Below are 20319 nucleotides of genomic sequence, written 5' to 3' on the forward strand. Positions count from 1 at the left end.
GAGACGCAAGAGGGAAGAGATATGGGAACATATGTATATGTATAACTGATTCACTTTGTTATAAAGCAGAAACTAACACACCATTGTAAAGCAATTATACTCCAATAAAGATGTTAAAAAAATAAAAATAAAAAAGCTAGTGTGGCTCTCTTTGAATTGTGGGAGTTGTTCCCCACAAGTTTTCTATATTTTCAGCTTTATCAGTAAATAAGTCATAGTTTATAGCCAGGAAAAATACTAGGTTTCTTACAAAGCCACTCTGTGTATTTAAACCTTTCTCAAAGTTTTTTTACTTAAAAATTTTCTTTTTCTTTGCATTATTAATTTCCTGCACACCCGAACGTTTTTTGCTGAAACTTTCAAAGTAGGGGCTTGATATTGCAGTAAAACAAATGTGTCGTCTCTACTTTCTCTGAACTCATAAAACTTAAGGTCTTCAGCCAAGTGTTTTAACCATCGCACAAGATAAAATACAAGGGTAGATGATGCGTTTTGGGTTGGAAGTTCCTTGCTCCGTTATAAGTTAATACCTGTGTGACTCTTAAGAGTGATACGAATCATTTCAAATGTTGGTGGTGATGGCAGTTCGTCTTACTGGTGTACTAATGTTGCTTAGAATGTGAGCTTTTCTTACATTGCTGTCATTCTCAAATTTCTCACTCACTGAAAGAATGAGAAGCCAGCATTATTTAAAATATTGCTAAGTGAGCATTGTGTTTCTTTATGATTGATTATTGTATTTCCTTTTACAACAGAAGATTAATGTTGCTGCTTGTTGTTCTTAGAAGTGATTATTAGTTTGGTTCTTTTTTTTTTAAAACATCTGTATATCCTTCTATAAGCATATTTTTGTTTTCCTTCAGAGCTTGAATTTTAAACTTTTTGTTTTATGGAAGTGACTTTGAATTTTATCATCTTTTTTGCTTTTCTAAGATGGAATAAAATATAAAATATAATAAAATATAGTTTATGCAGCACATGTACCATTGCTGTTTGGACAAGTACTTAATGTTCTCCTTTTAAATTCATATTTTTCAGTAAAGGAGACCTCAATTGCAGTAATATACTCTAAAGGAAAGTATATATCCGCTCTTAATTACTTTATTAAACAAAAGGTGCTCATTTGATAAGTTTTACTATCATTAAATGTAGCAATTGACAGACTCCCATCATCAAAGCAACCATAATATATTTCATGTAGTAAAGAAGTCTGTTTCTCTTCTTTTTTTTTTTTTTTGCGGTATGCGGGCCTCTCACTGTTGTGGCCTCTCCCGTTGCGGAGCACAGGCTCCGGACGTGTAGGCTCAGCGGCCATGGCTCACGGGCCAAGCCGCTCTGCGGCATGTGGGATCTTCCTGGACCGGGGCACGAACCCATGTCCCCTACATCGGCAGGCGGACTCTCAACCACTGCGCCACCAGGGAAGCCCTGTTTCTCTTCTTCTGAATCAAAATTTAAATTCATTTTTTGCTCATGTTAAATAACTGAAACTTATAAAAACTGAAGTTCCAGGAGGTTAAGTGATAGCTTCAAGATGTTACAGCTAATCATTTTTCCTGCTTTAACAATTAAATTTAGTTATACCTCTTCTTGTTGCAAACTGGGTTGAGACAGCCTGTAAATTTAATGTAAAATATGAAGAAATAAGGGTATCAATAAAATGGAGAGTAGTATGATGAAACCCAGGGAAAAGTGAATATAAACTATAAATTTGCCTCTGAGTTTCCTAGCAACCAAAGCAAAAAGAGAGATCTGGTTAATTGCAACATTCAATCTATATATTCACATAATGTATAACCACACATTTTGTGTATGTATTAAATGCCAGTTGCTCAGGAAATGTATGTTTTTCTTGGCCCAGAACTCAGAGAGTTGTCTCTTTAGTGAAATACTTGGCGTAAGTCTTTTGACTCTTAATACATGTTTCTTCCTATTGCCAACTTTAACTTGGTCCTACGTGTTATAAATATACTTTTGTTCAGTGGAATGACAAAATTTTCTGGTTAGAAGATAACCATAATTTCTTACTGCTCTTCTGTGTTAGGAACTCTTGTGAAATCATGGGCACAGATCTTTGCAACCTCTAAAGCCCAAAAATTACTATTCCGGATCATAGACTGTTTACTGCTGCCACATACAGTATTACAGCAAGAGAAGGAGCTGCCTGCACCTATGTTGACTGCAATTCAGAAGAGTCTTCCTTTGTATCTCCAGGTATAGTAAGTGTGCCTACTTAAAAGTTAAAAAAAAAAAACTGACACCTGCCTTAAAACAGTTTACTAATTGCAGATATCAAAACCATACATTGTAATCCTAATGTACATGTGTGATGTTGCACTTCCATTGAACAGGTTTAAAATTCCTTTTGGTTTGGGCTCTGAATACAAAGATGGAAGAGGCAAAAACTCCACCCTCAAGAAACTTAAAGTTGAGAGAAGAGACCAACCAGCAGAGACACGCCCAGCAGTGTGCTCAGTATTTTCCTTAGAGGCCTCAGCTATCCGTCAGCCAGACTGGGATGAGGAGATGCAAGAGAAGATAGCTGTAGTAAAGGATATTAGGTGTTAAAGAGCAGAGTGGGTAGGAGTTGAAGGACTGTACCTGTCAGAGGGAGCACCATGTAGAGGGCATAAGCTATAAGAAAACATGACACATGGGGAAAAAGCAAATAATTCTGGTGTGGCTGGAGGCTCATACAGGAGGGGCCACATAGTGAAGGGTTTTGTGTGGCATAGTAAGAAGTTTGGACTTGTTCTTGTAATACATGGAGACTGTTGATGGATTTGGGGCAAAAAAGTGGGAGTGACATACCATATTTACATTTTTAGAAAGGTGATTCTGGTCAACGTTTAGGTTGTTGTGGAGGTTAGATTGGAGACTTGGAAGGTAGTGAGTAGTTCATTATCTGAAGGTTTTGAACTAAGGCAGTGGGTATACAGGTGCACAGCAGATTTTAGAAACATTTAGGATCTCCAGTCACAAAGTTGCTGAGTGTGTGTTGTAGAGTAACAGAAATAGAACACTTCCTAGATTCCATGGTGGCTGCTTATGTCAATCGCAGTGTGGAGTGCTTGCTCCATGCGGCCCTCTGAAACCAAAACAGTCCACTTAATAAGAATTCTTATAAACTTCCTAAGTTGAAAATTTTGGTAAGTTATCCATTTGGCAGAACTGACTTGGAGCTATATCTTTGATTTCTTAAAGGTATAAGCTCTTCTCTTTAGAATTTTTTAAAAGTATCCATTTATTACTTTATCTTCTTCTGATATAACATGCTTTTCCTCAAACAGAGCTTTCCCTCTTCTTCATCTGTCTTCTGTAGGGGTGGGGGAGTCCATTGTTTTTTTGTTTTTTTTTTTTCAGTTGTTATTCAAGTGCTTACGTTTTTAACAGCTCTGTGCTATTTTTCATTAGAAATAAACTTTCAAAATCTCCTATTGGGTAAATACCATTTATAGTTAAAATGGAGACATGACAGTCATTTCTGATTATTTCTCTGGAAAAACCACATTGTGAATCACAAAGTACCAAATTATAAATGAACTTTTAGAGCATAATTTGTTGCTCTGTTGGTGATTATTTAGTAAAATGCAATATTTAGTAATATTAACAGGAAAGAATTTTATTTCTCAGGGTGTTGGTTTGTTTGTAAGTATCAAATACTGCAGTCCATATGGAAGTATCTCATTAACTTCTATATAAATAGAAGGGATTAAATCAGCAGACATATAACAAGACATTGTGAGTTCCGTATGACCTTGATCAAACTCTTAACTTCTCTAAACCTCAATTTCTCCAGCTGTAAAATCAGAGATAAAATAACACTAAGTCAGTGGGGCTGTTTTTTGAAAAATTTAAATGGAATAATGAATATAAAGCATGTGGCACAGTGCCTGACATATAAAAACCTCAAAATAAATTGTCATTATTCTGAGTCTTAATCTTCTGCATTTCTCTCCTTTTGTTATTTTTTTAAAATTTATCACGTTTCTTAACATTGAAAATTTTTAGCATAAATTTTATAGTCTTAGTCAGACAAAATGACCAGTACCATAAGTTTAAAAATAGACTGAAATGTATTTTATAATTTTGTAATACATATATATGTAGCTGATGAGTGTGGTGGTGAAATTTTCTAAAGATGAGAGGCAGAAGGAAGCTTCATCTGTCTTCCTACTCTTCTCCCCTGCCTCCTCTGGGTGTGCCCCCAATACATGTATGCTTGGTTAAGTACCACTGCATAGGTGTTACCCAAGGTCAGCTGCTCCCTGAGCTTCATACAAACATTACCTGTTGATGATGGAAGTTGTTCTTGTTGATTGTGGTAAGTTACAAATTCTGATATAAATGCTTGGAACAAAATTAGTAACTTCCTAAATCTTTTTTTTTAACTTTACCTTTCAGTATTTCTCTCTTTTTTTTCTCCTGTAGGGCATGTGTATCGTGTGTTGTCAGTCTCAAAATCCAAATGCCTATTTGACTCAGTTACTAGGGAATGTTATTGAGCAGTATATCGGGCGGTTTCTTCCAGCTTCACCACATGTTTTAGGTCTTGGACAACATCCTGTTTTGTTGGCATTGAGAAACTCAGCCACTGTTCCACCGATGTCATCTCTAAAGAAATGCATTGTACAAGTCATAAGGTACATCTAAATATTAAAAATAGGTGGTATTTACAATTTTTTATTCTCTATAAAAAAATAACAAAGCATCTCAAAAGTATTGGCAATCCTTAGGATACTGAGTTTAGAAACTTTTTTGAGAAGCATTATCTAAGAATTTACCAGAATGACTTGTCAGCCTAAGACAGTGCTCTTTATATTGCTTGTCTTCTCTATGTAGCTATTATTTTTCTTATATATGTCCCAAAGGTATATATATATTTTCATCAGATAAACACTAATTGTATTTTGTACTGTACAAAATGAAGTAATTGTATTTAATAAAAGATGGTTAAGTGAAAAGATAAATGCTAATATAAAAAGGAAGCAATATGAAGTCCTATTTTTGTTAGTCTACTCTGTCTTAATAACTCAGTTTATTATTAGGCAGATGAATCAATGAAACTTCTTAGGTTTTCTACTAAACTCCAATTATCTATAACAGTAGAAGTTATCTTTTTTTTGTCTTCATGAGGTATTTAGCTTCACACGAAATTAGTTTTTAAACTTTAAGATGCTGTGGTGATATAGATTATTCTTGTCTGGTTTTCTTTCCTGTGTTTTTAATGATCTGGTAGCTTTAATGTCCTGATGTTATCCATCACCTCACATGACAGAATCCCATGTCTAAGATCTGTTCTGCCTTCCGACCTTTTCTGTGTGTTGCTAGTGTTCTGTTACTCGGGTTTGAAAGCTTTACATTCTTTGTTCCCTCCCCTTTTCCAGCATTTGGCAAATGATTGTTTCCTTCCCTTTTCACATCTTTTCTCTTATCACATTATACCTGGACTATTGCCAGTGTCCTAACTACTTTCACTTATCTCTTGTCTTTTCTTCCAGTCCCACCTAAACAATTCCCCCAGATTACTTTTCCTAAAGTATTGTTCCAGTATGACAGTTCCCTGCCTTCAAACCTTTATTCACTCCTTTTTGACTTGTGGAATAAACTCCATACTCCTTAGCTCTCCGTGATCTGTCACTTAACTTTTCCAAATGTAATACATATGGCATCATATATTGTTACAAGCCCTAATGAGATGGGTTTAATTATCACCCCCCAAAATGCTTTACATCTCCCTACCTCACAGCTTTGTTCATACCATTTTCTCCATTAAAATGCCATCCCTCTGGGCTAAATACGACCTAGACTTTATGAGACCTACACCTAATATCTCAGTGTACCATGATGCTTCTTTCCTTCTTCTGGAGTCACGTGCTCTTGATGATTCAATTCACAGAATCATGATATTTTTGCCTAACTTGTGTCTGAATTTCCAACAAGATTACAGTACGCTACCACTGTGTTTGAGACATTGCATAGGTAATTTTAGTACAAACCAAACGACAAGTGCTGAAGTGAAATCGAATCCTTAAGGTCTTAAAGTCGTTAAAGCCCAGTGTTTAGGATCTTGGCTGCTTTCCTTGACTTTCCTATTTACTTTGTATACAGTAAAAAATGTTTTTCTTATGATTTCTAGTTGAATACCTAAACACATAACAATTCCTTTTTCTGTCTTTTTAAACATTCAGGAAAGAAATAGAGATTGCCTCCTATGACTTCCTCTATTCCAAGCTTTTCTACTCCTGGAGTTCCCCATCTTAGGGCCTCTTCTACTGAATTCCTAAGAATTCTGGGATTATCTTTCAAAGCACCTGTCACACTGTATTTTAATTGTCCTTTTTTTTTTTTTAATCTAACTTTTCCACTGAACAGTGAACCCCATGCTTTCAGAAACCATATTTTACACTCTTGTTCTTAGACTTGTACCTGGCACACCATGTACTAAATAAATGTTTTTTCTAGGCATTGGGAATTCATTATTAAACAAAACAGATAAAAAGCGCTTGCCGCTCAAAGAGTGAATGAATTTTGTAATATGTAATGTTTGTTGGAAGTCATTGTATAGAGTAGAAATGATGAAGGCATAGTTCTGCCCTTAAGGAATTTATAATCTTTAGTGATTTCTATGCCCCATTTTGGCAAATTATTATTGCTTTGCAAGTATATTTAGATATCTAGCTTAGATTTAGCTATATCTGACACTTATTCATATTGTCTTGACTTTTTAGAAACTGAACAATTTTCACTTTCATTTATTCACTTAAAAAAAGTACACTGAACACCTGTTATGAGCTGAGACCTGTTCTAAGAGGTAGAGATACAAAAATGAATCAGATAAATTATCTTTATGACCTCTGTTGAGTCCGAATGCTAAAAATTGTCCTGCTTTAAGAGAAGATATTATATTCTAAATTACCTCTCTGATTCTTTTACTTCATAAGGGAAGGAAGGAGGTAGGCTGGAATGGGAAGATGATTTCTAGTATAGTCCTCTTATTTATTTGGAAAAATAAGACCCCCTTTCAAATCCCTAAATAAATAAATATGAGGAGAGAATCTTTACGCAAATTTGACGTTAGAGAAAATGTTGCATCATTGAGGAGCTGATAGAGATCAAGCTTATATTACAAAGTTAGATTTTTATTAGATTTTGATTAAGTATATTTTAAGACCAGGTTGCTTTATATTTTGTTTGTATCTGTATTCTGCTTTGGCCGTTATAGCACGCCAAAAGGATATGCAGTCATTGCGTCAAAAATCTTAGGTTTGAAGAAAACATGGTAAAATATACATTTTAAAAATTGTGTTTTACTAATTTGGGAGCTAAAATAGACCAGTATCTTTAAAGTGTATGACATTTGATTCTGCTCTATTAAAACTTTAAAGAGAAGGAAAAATAAAATTATGCTTCTTTTCAGGAAATCCTACTTTGAGTTTAAAGGATCCTTGCTCCCTCCTCGCTTAGCATCCATTCTGGCCTTCATCCTCCAACTTGTTAAGGAAACTAACATTGACGTTTCCGAGGTTGAACTGCTCCTCCCAGGAGTATTAAAATGCTTGGTGTTGGTCAGTGAACCTCAAGGTTAGTTCGTTTACGAGTTTGTGTTTGTTATACTTTTATGTTCACAAATTAAGAGTGTATTCTTTCCTATCAGTTAAATCAACATTTACAAAAATATATGGTTATTTTATATCAGTTTGATTATATCATGGCTAAAGAACAAACTCCAGCCAATAGCTGAGGTTGGGCATGATAAAATGATTAAAAACTGACATGTTTCAGTCTAGTTGTTGTTTTTTTTCTCCCAGACAAATAGTTTTAAGTTTATTTAATTTTCGTTCAATCAGACTCCAGTATTAAATGCAACTTATTAAATATCAAGTGGTGAAGGGTCAGCATACTTTCTCCTATTCAGGTTTCTGCTAGAATATGTAAGCTTATCTCTGGGCAAAGAGATCAGATCACTGATCCTTTCGTTTTCAGTCTCATCAGCCTTACTGCCAGCGATTGCTTTAAAATATTACGTATTTAGTCCTCCCTGTGAGTAGCATGCTTTAATAAGCTTATTGGGAATATGCAGAATAGTGACTATAGTTCTATCCTGAAGGGTTTTTTTTGTTTGTTTGTTTGTTTGTTTTGTTGTTTTTGCTGTACGCGGACCTCTCACTGCTGTGGCCTCTCCCGTTGCGGAGCACGGGCTCCGGACACGCAGGCTCAGCGGCCATGGCTCACGGGCCTAGCCGCTCCGCGGCATGTGGGATCTTCCCGGACCGGGGCACGAACCCATGTCCCCTGCATCAGCAGGCGGAGTCCCAACCACTGCACCACCAAGGAAGCCCCTGAAGGGGTTTTTAGTATAAATAGGATGGGGTGCGTGTATGTTTGTGTATTTGTCATTATAATGTGATTGTTTGGGGCAGGCTTCTCACATGCTTCTACCTAAGTACTTCTAACTAGTGTGAGAAGTGAGTACAGTGTATATCCTAAAGAATATGAGGGCAGAAAAGTGGTAGCTGAAAGCTCAAACAGCTCTTTGAAATGTTGTTTTATCTCAAAAATTGATGCATATTTTGTTTTAATCCATGTTATTTTGATGTTGAAAATGTTCATCTCTGCTTCCAAGCTTGCTTTAGTGAAAAATGTTGTATTATGTTAATATAAAATACCCTTACTTGATAATAACACCTCTTCAGTGAAGAATATCCAGAGATAGACCCCAGACTCTTCTTTAGAAATTTTACCGTCTTTGAAAACGTTTGCATACTTCTAATTTCAGTGAACACCTGTTGTATTATACAGTACAAAATCTGAGACAGAGCAGACAGTATAGCATTTTAACAAGCCCCTTGTTTCATTGAGAGTATTATTTATCATGAAGGAGATCAGGGTTTGGGAGGGGAATTTTGCTGCTCATCTCTAGCTAGTGGTGCATCGCACATTCCAAATAGAAGGCATACAGAATGCTCTGTCTCCACATGGCCGTCTTTGTAAGTGGAAGAAACAGTGTTAAACACAGGTTTGTGTGATTGGCTCAGAGAAAATTCTGACTCTCCTTGTAGTCTCAGTGTTTAGAAGGACAGTGTGTAAAATCATAGAAAAGTAGTGTTACTAAATGACACAGCAGTTCCATTCCTAGATACATGTCCAAGAGTATTTTAAACATATGTCCACTCAAAATACCTGTACATCAGAGCTTCAGGAGTTCCACTTCCAGCATGACAACATGAGGAGCTCTGCAGCCCTGCTCCCCAGAAAAACTGGTGAAAATTATTTAAAAGAGAGCATTTCAATTCTCTGGAAGTGGTACTGAGGGTACAAAACAAATGGAGAAACATTATTTAAGAAAATATACTGAAGTCTTGGTAGGAACGGCAAGTCCTTGATATTTGAACCAAGACTACTCCCTTCTCTGCTCCTAGATCAGTAAGATGGAAACTTTGCTTTAGACTGGTAAATTAAATAACTAGAGTTCCGTCTCCCCACAGCTCCCAGTAGGAGGGCTGTCTTCCTGTGAGAGGCAGGATATCAGTGTTTCTCATTCTGCCTCCTAGCTATCTGATGGTAGGGCTGTATTCCAGGGGAGTGTGGGTGAGAAGTGGGGCCTTCATTCTTCCATTCAGCCCCCACTCGTGGGATGGGTACACTATACTGAGTATGGCACCACTGAGAATACTGGGGCACTGATTGTCCTTGCTCCAGTTTAGAAGTGGAGATTCCATGCCAAGCCGAGAGGACCTGCGGCTAATACCCCTCCTTCCAGAAGCATTCAGCACCTAAAGTGGGTATGTCACTCAGAAAGTAGTGGACACCATGGTCCCTGTCCCCAGCACCAGAGCTACACCTCTGAGTTTTGCCTGGGAGTGGGAGAAAACCATAGAATAGAGAACTCTGAATCTCTCCCAAAGGAACTGACTTGCAACAAAGTGTGAAAAAGTTCAAGCTTGAGGATGCTGTCAGAAACAGTGGAGTTTGTGGTTGAAAGGCAATAGGTGAGACAATGATAGATTTATTGGAGGTAAAGGCAGATGGTTGCACAATTCTGTGACTATATTAAAAACCATTGAATTGTGCATGTTAAATGGGTGAACTGTATAGTATATAAATTATATGACAATAAAATGGTTATTTTTTTTAAAACACTAAAAAAAGATAACCCAGTTTTTTAAGAAATGCTCAGTTCAATTAAAGAAATAAAGATGACAGATATTTTTTTAGAAACCCTGTACACTAATGCTCATTGCAGTGTTATCCATAATAGTCCCAAAATGGAAACAACCCAAATGTCCATCAACTAATGAATTGATAAGCAAGAAGAAGTAAATCCATACAGTGGAATATTATTCAACCATGAAAAGGATTGAAGTACTAACACATTCTATAACATGGATAAACCTTAAAACATTATGCTGGATGAACTTCCTTCAAGATGGTGGAAGAGTAAGACGTGGAGATCACCTTCCTCCCAACAAATACATCAGAAATACATCTACATGTGGAACAACTCCTACAGAACACCTACTGAACACTGGCAGAAGACCTCAGACCTCCCAAAAGGCAAGAAAGTCCCCATGTACCTGGGTAGGGCAAAAGAAAAAAGAATAGGCACGGGACCTGCACCAGTGGGAGGCAGCTGTGAAGGAGGAAAGGTTTCCACACACTAGGAAGCCCCTTCGTGGGCGGAAGGGGGAAGCTTCAGAGCCACAGAGGAGAGCGCAGCAACAGGAGTGTGGAGGGCAAAATGGAGAGATTCCCGCACAGAGGATTGGTGCCAACCAGCACTCACCAGCCCGAGAGGCTTGTCTGCTCACCCGCCGGGGCGGGCAGGAGCTGGGAGCTGAGACTCGGGCTTCGGAGGTCAGATCCCAGGGAGAGGACTGGGGTTGGCTGCGTGAACACAGCCTGAAGGGGCTAGTGTGCCACGGCAGCCGGGAGGGAGTCCGGGAAGGAGTCTGGAGGAGTCTTACCAAAGAGGCAAGAGACTGTTTCTTCCCTCTTTGTTTCCTGGTGCACGAGGAGAGGGGATTAAGAACTCCATTTAAGGGAGCTCCAGATACAGGCCTGAGATGCTAAGGCTGCTGCTGCAGCCACCAAGAAGCCTGTGTGCAAGCACAGGTCACTCTCCACACCTCCCCTCCCAGGAGGCTGTGTAGCCCGCCACTGCCAAGGTCCCGTGATCCAGGGACGACTTCCCTGGGAGAAAACACGGCACGCCTCAGGCTGTTGCAACGTCACGCCAGCCTCAGCCGCTGCAGGCTTGCCCCGCACTCCATGCCCCTCCCTCCCCCTGGCCTGAGTGAGCCAGAGCCCCCGAATCACCTGCTCCTTTAACCCCGTCCTGTCTAAGGGAAGAACAGATGCCCTCAGGCGACCTACATGCAGAGGCGGGGCCAAATCCAAAGCTGAGCCCCAGGAGCTGTGGGAACAAAGAAGAGAAAGGGAAACCTCTCCCAGCAGCCTCAGGAGCAGCAGATTAAATCTACACAGTCAACTTGATGTACCCTGCATCTGTGGAATACCTGAATAGACAACAGATCATCCCAAATTGAGGAGGTGGACTTTGGGAGCAACGATATATATATTTTTTTTCCCTTCTTCTCTTTTTGTGAGTGTGTATGCGTATGCTTCTGTGTGTGATTTTTGTCTGTATACCTTTGCTTTTACCATTTATCCTAGGGTTCTGTCTGTCCGTTTTTTTTCTTTTTTTTAGTATAGTGTTCAGTGCTTATTATCATTAGTGGATCTGTTTTTTTGGTTTGATTGTTCTTTCTTTTTTTAATTACTTAAAAAAATTTTTTTAATAATTTTTTATTTTAATAGCTTTTTTTTTTATCTTTTTCTTTCTTTCCTTCTTTTTTTCTCCCTTTTATTCTGAGCCGTGTGGATGATAAGCTTTTGGTGCTCCAGCCAGGTGTCAGGGCTATGCTTCTTAGGTAGGAGAGCCAAGTTCAGGACATTGGTACACCAGAGACCTCCTAGCTCCACATAACATCAAACAGCGAAAATCTCCCAAATATCTCCATCTCGACGCCAACACCCAGCTCCACTCAACGACCAGCAAGCTACAGTGCTGGATACCCTATGCCAAACAACTAGCAAGACAGGAACACAACCCCACCTATTAGCACAGAGGCTGCCTAAAATCATAATAAGGTCACAGGCACCTGAAAACACACCCCAGATGTGGACCTACCCACCAGAAAGACAAGATCCAGCCTCATCCACCAGAACAGAGGCACTAGTCCCCTCCACCAGGAAACCTACAAAAACCACTGAACCAACCTTAGCCACTGGGGGCAGACACCAAAAACAATGGGAACTATGAACCTGCAACCTGCGAAAAGGAGACCCCATAGCCAGACTCATCAAGAAAAAACCGAGAAGAATCAAATCAATAGAAATGAAAAAGGGGAAGTAACAACTGACACTGCAGAACACAAAGGATCATGAGAGATTACTACAAGCAACTATATGCCAATAAAGTGGATAACCTGGAAGAAATGGACAAATTCTTAGAAGGTATAACCTTCCAAGACTGAACCAGGAAGAAATAGAAAATATGAACAGACCAATCACAAGCACTGAAATTGAAACTGTGACGAAAAATCTTCCAACAAACAAAAGCCCAGGACCAGATGGCTTCACCAGGCGAATTCTATCAAACATTTAGAGAAGAGCTAACGGCTTTCCTTCTCAAACTCTTCCAAAATATAGCAGAGGGGGGAACACTCCCAAACTCATTCTACGAGACCACCACCATCACCCTGATTCCAATACCAGACAAAGATGTCACAAAAAAAGAATACTACAGACTAATATCACTGATTAACATAGATGCAAAAATCCTCAGCAAAATACTAGCAAACAGAATCCAACGACACATTAAAAGGATCATACACCACGATCAAGTGGGGTTTATCCCAGAATGCAAGGATTCTTCAGTATACGCAGATCAGTCAATGTGATACACCATATTAACAAACTGAAGGAGAAAAACCGTATGATCATCTCAATAGATGCAGAGAAAGCTTTTGACAAAATTCAACACCCATTTATGATCAAAACCCTCCAGAAAGTAGGCATAGCAGGAACTTACCTCAACAAAATAAGGCCATGGATGACAAACCCACAGCCAACATTGTACGCAATTGTGAAAAACTGAAGCCATTTCCACTAAGATCAGAAACAAGGCAAGGTGTTTCCCACTCTCACCACTATTATTCAACATAGTTTTGGAACGTTTAGCCACAAAAATCAGAGAAGAGAAAGAAATAAAAGGAATCCAAATCAGAAAAGAAGACGTAAAGCTGTCACTGTTGGCAGATGACATGATACTGTACATAGAGAATCTTAAATATGCTACCAGAAAACTACTAGCGCTAAACAATGAATTTGGTGAAGTAGCAGGATACAAAATTAATGCACAGAAATCTCTTGCATTCCTATACACTAATGATGAAAAAACTGAAAGTGAAATCAAGAAAACACTCCCGTTTACCATTGCAAGAAAAAGAATAAAATACCTAGGAATAAACCTACCTAAGGAGACAAAAGACCTGTATGCAGAAAATTATAAGACACTGATGAAAGAAATTAAAGGTGACACAAATAGATTCAGAGATATACCATGTTCTTGGATTGGAAAAATCAACATTGTGAAAATGACTATACTACCCAAACCAATCTACAGATTCAACGCAATCCCTATCAAACTACCCTTGGCATTTTTCACAGAACTAAAACAAAAAAATTCATAATTTGTATGGAAACACAAAAGACCCCGAATAGCCAAAGCAATCTTGAGAACGAAAAGTGGAGCTGGAGGAATCAGGCTCCCTGACTTCAGCCTATACTATAAAGCTACAGTAATCAAGACAGTCTGGTACTGGCACAAAAACAGAAATATAGATCAATGGAACAGGATGGGAAGCCCAGAGATCAACCCACATGCATATGGTCACCTTGTGTTTGATTAAGGAGGCAAGAATATACAATGGAGAAAAGACAGCAAATATCGTATGCTAACACATATATATGGAATGTAAAAAAAAAAATAGTCGTGAAGAACCTAGGGGCAAGACGGGTATAAAGATGCAGACCTACTAGAGGATGGGCTTGTGGACATGGGGAGGGGGAAGGGTAAGCTGGGACAAAGTGAGAGAGTGGTGTGTATATGGATATATATACACCACCAAATGTAAAATAGATAGCTAGTGGGAAGCAGTTACAGAACACAGGGAGATCAGCTCAGTGCTTTGTGACCAGCTAGAAGGGTGGGATAGGGAGGGTGGGAGGGAGGGAGATGCAAGAGGGAAGAGATATGGGAACATAAGTATATGTATAACTGATTCATTTTGTTATAAAGCAGAAACTAACAACATACCATTTGTAAAGCAATTTTATTCCAATAAAAATGTTAAAAAAAAGTGTATGAACTTCCAGTTATAGGATGAATAAGGTCTGAGAATCTAATGGATAGGTTAGAAACTATAGTTGATGATAACACTGCATTGTATAATCAAAAATAAATAAATAGATAAATAAAATTTTTAAGTGAAAAAAAACAAAACCTTATGCTGAGTGAAAAGAAGGCAGTCACATAAGACCACCTGTTGTATGATTCCATCTATATGAAATTCCCAGAATAGACAATCCGTAGAGACAGAAAGTAGATCAGTGTCTCCGGGTACTAGGGGAGGAAGAAAATGGGGAAAGATTGCTAATAGGTGTAAGGTTTTGGGGGGAGGTGATGAAAATGTTCTGAAATTAGATAGTGGTGATAACTTCAAAGTTCTTATGAATATACTAAAAATCAATGAGTTGTACACTTTAAAAAGTTGGGTTTTATGTGTGAATTATACCTCAATAAAGCTGTTATTTTTAAAAACAATGCTTACTGTTAATACTTTGTGAAGGCTATTTCTTCATGTTCTGGTACTTTTTCCACAGAAGAGCTTGTGGGTTTTGTTTTTGTTTTTTTCAAGAAAACATCTTTAAAAAGAAACAGTTACATTGGCTTTAGGATTACATCTAATATGAGAACTTATTTGCTCAATAAAGACAAGTATGCTATATCTTCTTTATCCACTATCGTCATGCTATGGAAAACATTATCTGCTACTTCATTTTAATTAATTTAACTTCATGTGCATCACATGTTTTGTACTCTTGCCATAGTGGATTACAGTTTCTTAAATTTTCCTTGTTCTTAGAGAAAGTAATTTTTTTCCCCAGCTACTTATATTTAATGTTCTAAAAACAGCATAACAAAAATGTATTAGCACTTGGAACATGGTGAATTTTCTACATTCTTTGTTGATTTCTTTTGTTGTTGCCGTTTTTATGTACAAGTGCACAGTTGTAAAGGATTTGGTTAAATACTGAAAGAACATAAATGTTCTTTTTGTAACTTTGCTCTCTTTCAAAACAAAATTAGCATCACAAATAGTTGATTTTATATATATATATATATATTGCTAATTTTAAGTGAAGGTAAACTTAGTTTCTAATTTTCTACTTATATGTTTGTTAGTGGGAGGAATATGCTTATGAATTAAAAAAATCAACCTGCTTGTCTCTAAATCAGCTGAATTATTAAAGGTTATCTTTAATCAGTATGTAACAGTGTTTGCAAGGTTAGGATACTGGAGTGTTTTTGAATATGGGCTCTTTTCTAACAGAAAGACTTATCTTCACATGTGTTTTTTCAGTTACAGGGTTGTAAAAAATAGACTTGTTAAGTGTATTATATTTTCTTAAAATGGAAGATAGGGAGACTTTAGAACAAAACAAAAGCTCGTAACTATTTCACTTTGAAAAATAACAAAAAAGCATGTAGATACTTTAAGAAAACAACATGTTTTTCTAAATCTAGAGTGCTCATAAAAATGAGGATCCAGATGGTCAAACCAGACAAAATGTGTAATGCTGTAAATTTTCCTCCTAGTTAAAAGGCTGGCCACCGAGAACCTGCAATACATGGTCAAAGCCTGCCAAGTGGGGTCAGGAGGAGAACCTGCCGCCCAGCTGACTTCTGTGTTTAGGTAACTGGAAAATATGCCAACTGGCAAGAAGACTATTGCCAGCCATTTGACAGCCAACATGTTTTTTAAATAACTAATTATCCAAAACATAATGTGTTACTACTTGTTTGTAGTTTCAATTGTATTTTTGGCAGTGGTTTTGCTATGTTGTTTTATTAAAAAATAAAAGTACCGAGGAGAAAGATAAGTGAGCTGACGTAAAATTACCTGAGAATTTAGTAAGGAAGATTCTTGCATGTGTTTAAGAGGAAAAAGTGGGAAACGTGAGTCATGATGACAGGTGTACAGGCTTTGGAGCTGCTAAACATGCTACTCAGGATCCACTGTGAGAGTGCCTGTCACTGGTTTTCCTGCTCACTTTAGATGCTGTGGACCCAGAAAGCTCCACTGTATGTAATTGTGAAGCATAGACGTTGTAGATCTGTTGTTCCTTCACAAGAATAACTGCAACTTGAGAAACATTTTCTGTTTTGTTTTTATTTTCCTGCCTTGCACCCTATAGAGTCTTATGCTTTCTGTTAGGGCAGTACTTTTAAGTATTTCTTTCTCACAGTTTCTACCAGTTAGTTCGCATTTATTTCATGTATCTCTACCCTAGCACTACCGTGATAAATAGTTTGGGTCCATTTCCTTCATTCTGTGTTAGATTTTTGATTCCTCAGTTTTCTTTCTCATCACATAGTTGGCACTTGTCAGTTGTTTACAGTTTATTTAAATTGTGATAATTTGAAATAAATACTGGATTTATGAAAACTGTAAAACCCTAAGAGGAGGAAGGATTTTATATGAACAAAGATTGCATGTTTGTTAAGTACAATTTATTGAGCTAGGTGACTTTTATTTTCTCGGAGGGAGAGAGTGGAAATTTTAGGATTAAAATATATAATTCTTATTAATAAAAGGTCTTCTGTGGGTCTAAAGTCTCTTGATCGGTTAAAGAATATAAAAATTATTTCAAATAACTTGCTTTCCTCATAGAAATATTGTTTGATTTATCTAGAGTTAGCAATAACTAAAAGATATACAAAATAACTAGGAAACTGGACTCTTTGCTGTTTTAGTCTCTTCTACATCCTGACCATCTAGATTTCATCATGCACACTATAGCAAAAAAGTCCCTGAGATTAGATTTTTTTCCCCCTTATTCTTCCTCCTGGGATTCCAGCTCTTCCCTTTCCCTTTCTCCTAATGCCTCCACTCTGTTCATAGCTCATACTGAAGCCATTTCTGTTCTTTATTTTCAAGTGTTAAATAGTGTTCATATGGCATCTAAATCCTTATGGTAATCTTACATGAAATGATCTTTCTTGTGTTCAGGTTACAGCTTGTTGCCATACAGATACCAGCCCAAGGAATTGCCCCAGAAGTAATTCTAAGTAACTTGTTTTACTTTCAGGAAATTTATCGAGGATTATGGTATGAGATATGATTATCAGATTTACAGCATTTTAGAAACAGTAGCAGCATTGGACCAACAGGTTGTTATCCACTTGATTTCTACCCTTACTCAATCTCTGAAGAGTTCAGAGAGGAAATGGGGCCTTGGCAGAAATATTGCACAAAGGTATGTTTGATAATTTGATTATATCCTTTCGGACAATGATTATGAAATCTAGATTCATTTTCTAGAAATGGCCTATTTTCCACTTATAAAAATTTGGAGTGTGTTCCAGTGAATAAGATTAGTGACTCAACTAGATAATATGGGTTTTGGTCAGAAATAGATCAAGGCTTTTTTTTTTTTTTTTAATAGATTACAACCCAGCTGAAGATAATGCTGGACTATTTAGAGTAATGAAACATAGGGGTGGGTGTAAGTCTGTATTTCCTAAAGAGATTGTTTTAGAAGGGTCATTACTCATACTATATTTCATATGTCCAAAAGTAGTATGTTAAAGAGTCAAAGTACTTTAATTACACCATGTATGGTGTGTATAGACAAGTAGACATTCAAGCAGGCTCAGTCTGTAAAGACTTAAATGAAAAATAATGGAAAATGTAGTAAATATATATCTGTCTTCTTTTCTTTTTTCTTTATAGGGAAGCCTATAGCAAACTTTTATCTCACCTAGGACAAGTGGGACAAGATGAGATACAGAGACTACAAGATGATAATATTGAATCTATTTTGTGATTCATCCTCAATATTAATTATAACTATCTAAAGTCACTTTGTACCATTCTGACTCCTACTTTTAATTAATTGTATAATGTTCTGTTAAAAATACTTTCTAGGATTTTTTTCCTTTCATACCTGTAAGTATAAAGTATATAAATAAGGAAATAAAAGTTAATTAAATATGTTATAGGAGCTTTCGAACTTGGTAAAACTGCATTCTATTTTGAAGAGGTTTTAGTGAAACTAAAGAAACTTTTCCTAACTGGGAGTGTTATGTGTGTATGTCTAAGCAGGTTTGTACTGGTTGATCCATGGCCATTTTACTGTAATGTGACTTTCTGCCTTGTGAGTAATTTATTTCTGTTTTGTTTTTGTTTTCTTACAAGTTATATTTTATTATGATACTATTTCAAATTACCTGGCTGCCCTATGCTGGGTTTTTTTTTTGGAGGGGTGGTCAGGAGATAGAACAGTATATTTGTTATCCTTTTTTATACTATGCGTGAGGCAAGTTAATAAAATCCTTACAAAGCACCCTTAACTCTATGAGGAATGAGACTGAATCTGGCTAAATGATTATACAGATAATATGTATTTTTTTTTAAACTTGGGCCAACAGTGTTTATATCAATACTTGGGTTCCAGCAGTTGCCAGATGTTTTCCTCTACTCATCCTTTCGTTTGGAGTTGTCATTAAAAGACAGATCAGGAGGAGGATAAACAAAAGCCTTTAAGAAAAGAGAATAAATAATATTCTGGAAATTTTTAAGTTTACAAAATTAACAGAAGAGGTCTGAGAAGTCAGCTGATTTATCTCCTTGCTCTTCAATTAGAGCCTTTTATAAGCTAGCATCTTACATGTTTGAAGGGAGCCAGTTTAGTTTCCTGTAGCAGCTCATCTCTCAACCCTTTGTTTCATTCAGATTCATTCCACCAGTTGGACTTTTGTCCTTGACTCCTTTTTCTAATGAGCATTATTTGGTAAAAAGTGCTCCAATCTTAGTGTTGGGAACCCACCTGGGTCTCAAACCCAGCTCTGCTTTGTGACCTTGAGCAAGTTCTTAACCTTTCTGAGCCTGTTTCTTAGTGGAGAAAAATGAATAATAACCTTTTTTTAAATTTCACAATGTTCTGGTAGGAATCAGTGGGATAATTGATTTATAATTATAATCATATAATTTAAATGTATGTGAAAGTATTTGTTGACCTATGTTCTGGTTGGTGGTGTACAGACATGATCACTCTATCTCATGCACAAAGGTGAAGAACACTTCCTAATTTTGTTCCTCTTTCTCTAATGGTATGTCCTAGATGAAGATCCCACTTCTTTTCAGTGTTTTCTTACATGTCATGTTTGCTAAGTTTGAAATAATTTAGTTTTTTTTCTTGAGCATCTAGTGTTTATCATGGTTCTACTATTCCTTCAGGAAAACATTTCAACCCTTTTCTGACTCAAGAAGTATCTTTTAAAATGAAATGCATTGCAATCGGGAAACTATAGATAATAACCCTTTCCTAATTGTAATCTGTGAAGTCTAAAGGACTTCATGACATATAAATGGTTTATTTTTCCCCCAAATAAACTGTTTTTAATTCAATAAATGGGATGAATGAAAGCCTCTTTAAGGTTACTAAGACTTCATAGCAATGAGTTTCTTTTCATTATGATAGTGACTTATTAAATGAATGATGCATTATTTTGCAAGTTGTAGCAATTGAAATTTAAACTATTTAATGGGATGCCTTTAAAGAGTTTATGTGTGTGTGTGTATATATATATATATTTTTTCACCCCCAAGGGAAATTGATAAAGATATCTTGGAGAATCTTGCTCCTTAGCTTATGAAACTTTTTAAGGGTTAAGAAAATCTGCTGCTGAATCATGCATTAGGGTGTATAGCTGTAGATACTAAGAATAACTAAAGTTTATACATAAAAAAATCAGTAACAAGAAAAAGTCTGTAACAATACCTGTGTATGTATATATATATATTTTTAAATTTATGTATCAGTAAAGTTTTAAAGAAGCTGTTTTATTGAAGAAAAAAAGAAAATGTATGACTCTGTTCCATTTCTTAAGAATCTTCACTGACCCGTAAATTATTACTATAGTCTTGTCTTTTTCCCTTTCCAGACTAAAGAGTACCTATACTTGCT

General features: G+C 36.8%; 1 protein-coding gene across 1 annotated transcript in view; it reads left to right on the forward strand.

Moving 5' to 3' along the window:
• Positions 1-19948, forward strand: part of MMS22L (MMS22 like, DNA repair protein) — a 134789-nt gene extending 114841 nt beyond the window's left edge. Inside the window, exons 20-25 of the mRNA XM_024759348.1 lie at positions 2045-2214; positions 4432-4643; positions 7421-7584; positions 15947-16043; positions 17440-17607; positions 18084-19948. Of these exons, the coding sequence (XP_024615116.1) occupies positions 2045-2214; positions 4432-4643; positions 7421-7584; positions 15947-16043; positions 17440-17607; positions 18084-18177 (905 nt within the window). The 3' untranslated portion in view covers positions 18178-19948. The remainder of the gene's footprint in view (positions 1-2044; positions 2215-4431; positions 4644-7420; positions 7585-15946; positions 16044-17439; positions 17608-18083) is intronic.
• The last annotated feature ends 371 nt before the right edge of the window (positions 19949-20319 follow it).

This window comes from Neophocaena asiaeorientalis, unplaced genomic scaffold, assembly GCF_003031525.2.
Source record: "Neophocaena asiaeorientalis asiaeorientalis breed wild unplaced genomic scaffold, Neophocaena_asiaeorientalis_V1.1 scaffold505, whole genome shotgun sequence".
Lineage (NCBI taxonomy): Eukaryota > Metazoa > Chordata > Mammalia > Artiodactyla > Phocoenidae > Neophocaena > Neophocaena asiaeorientalis.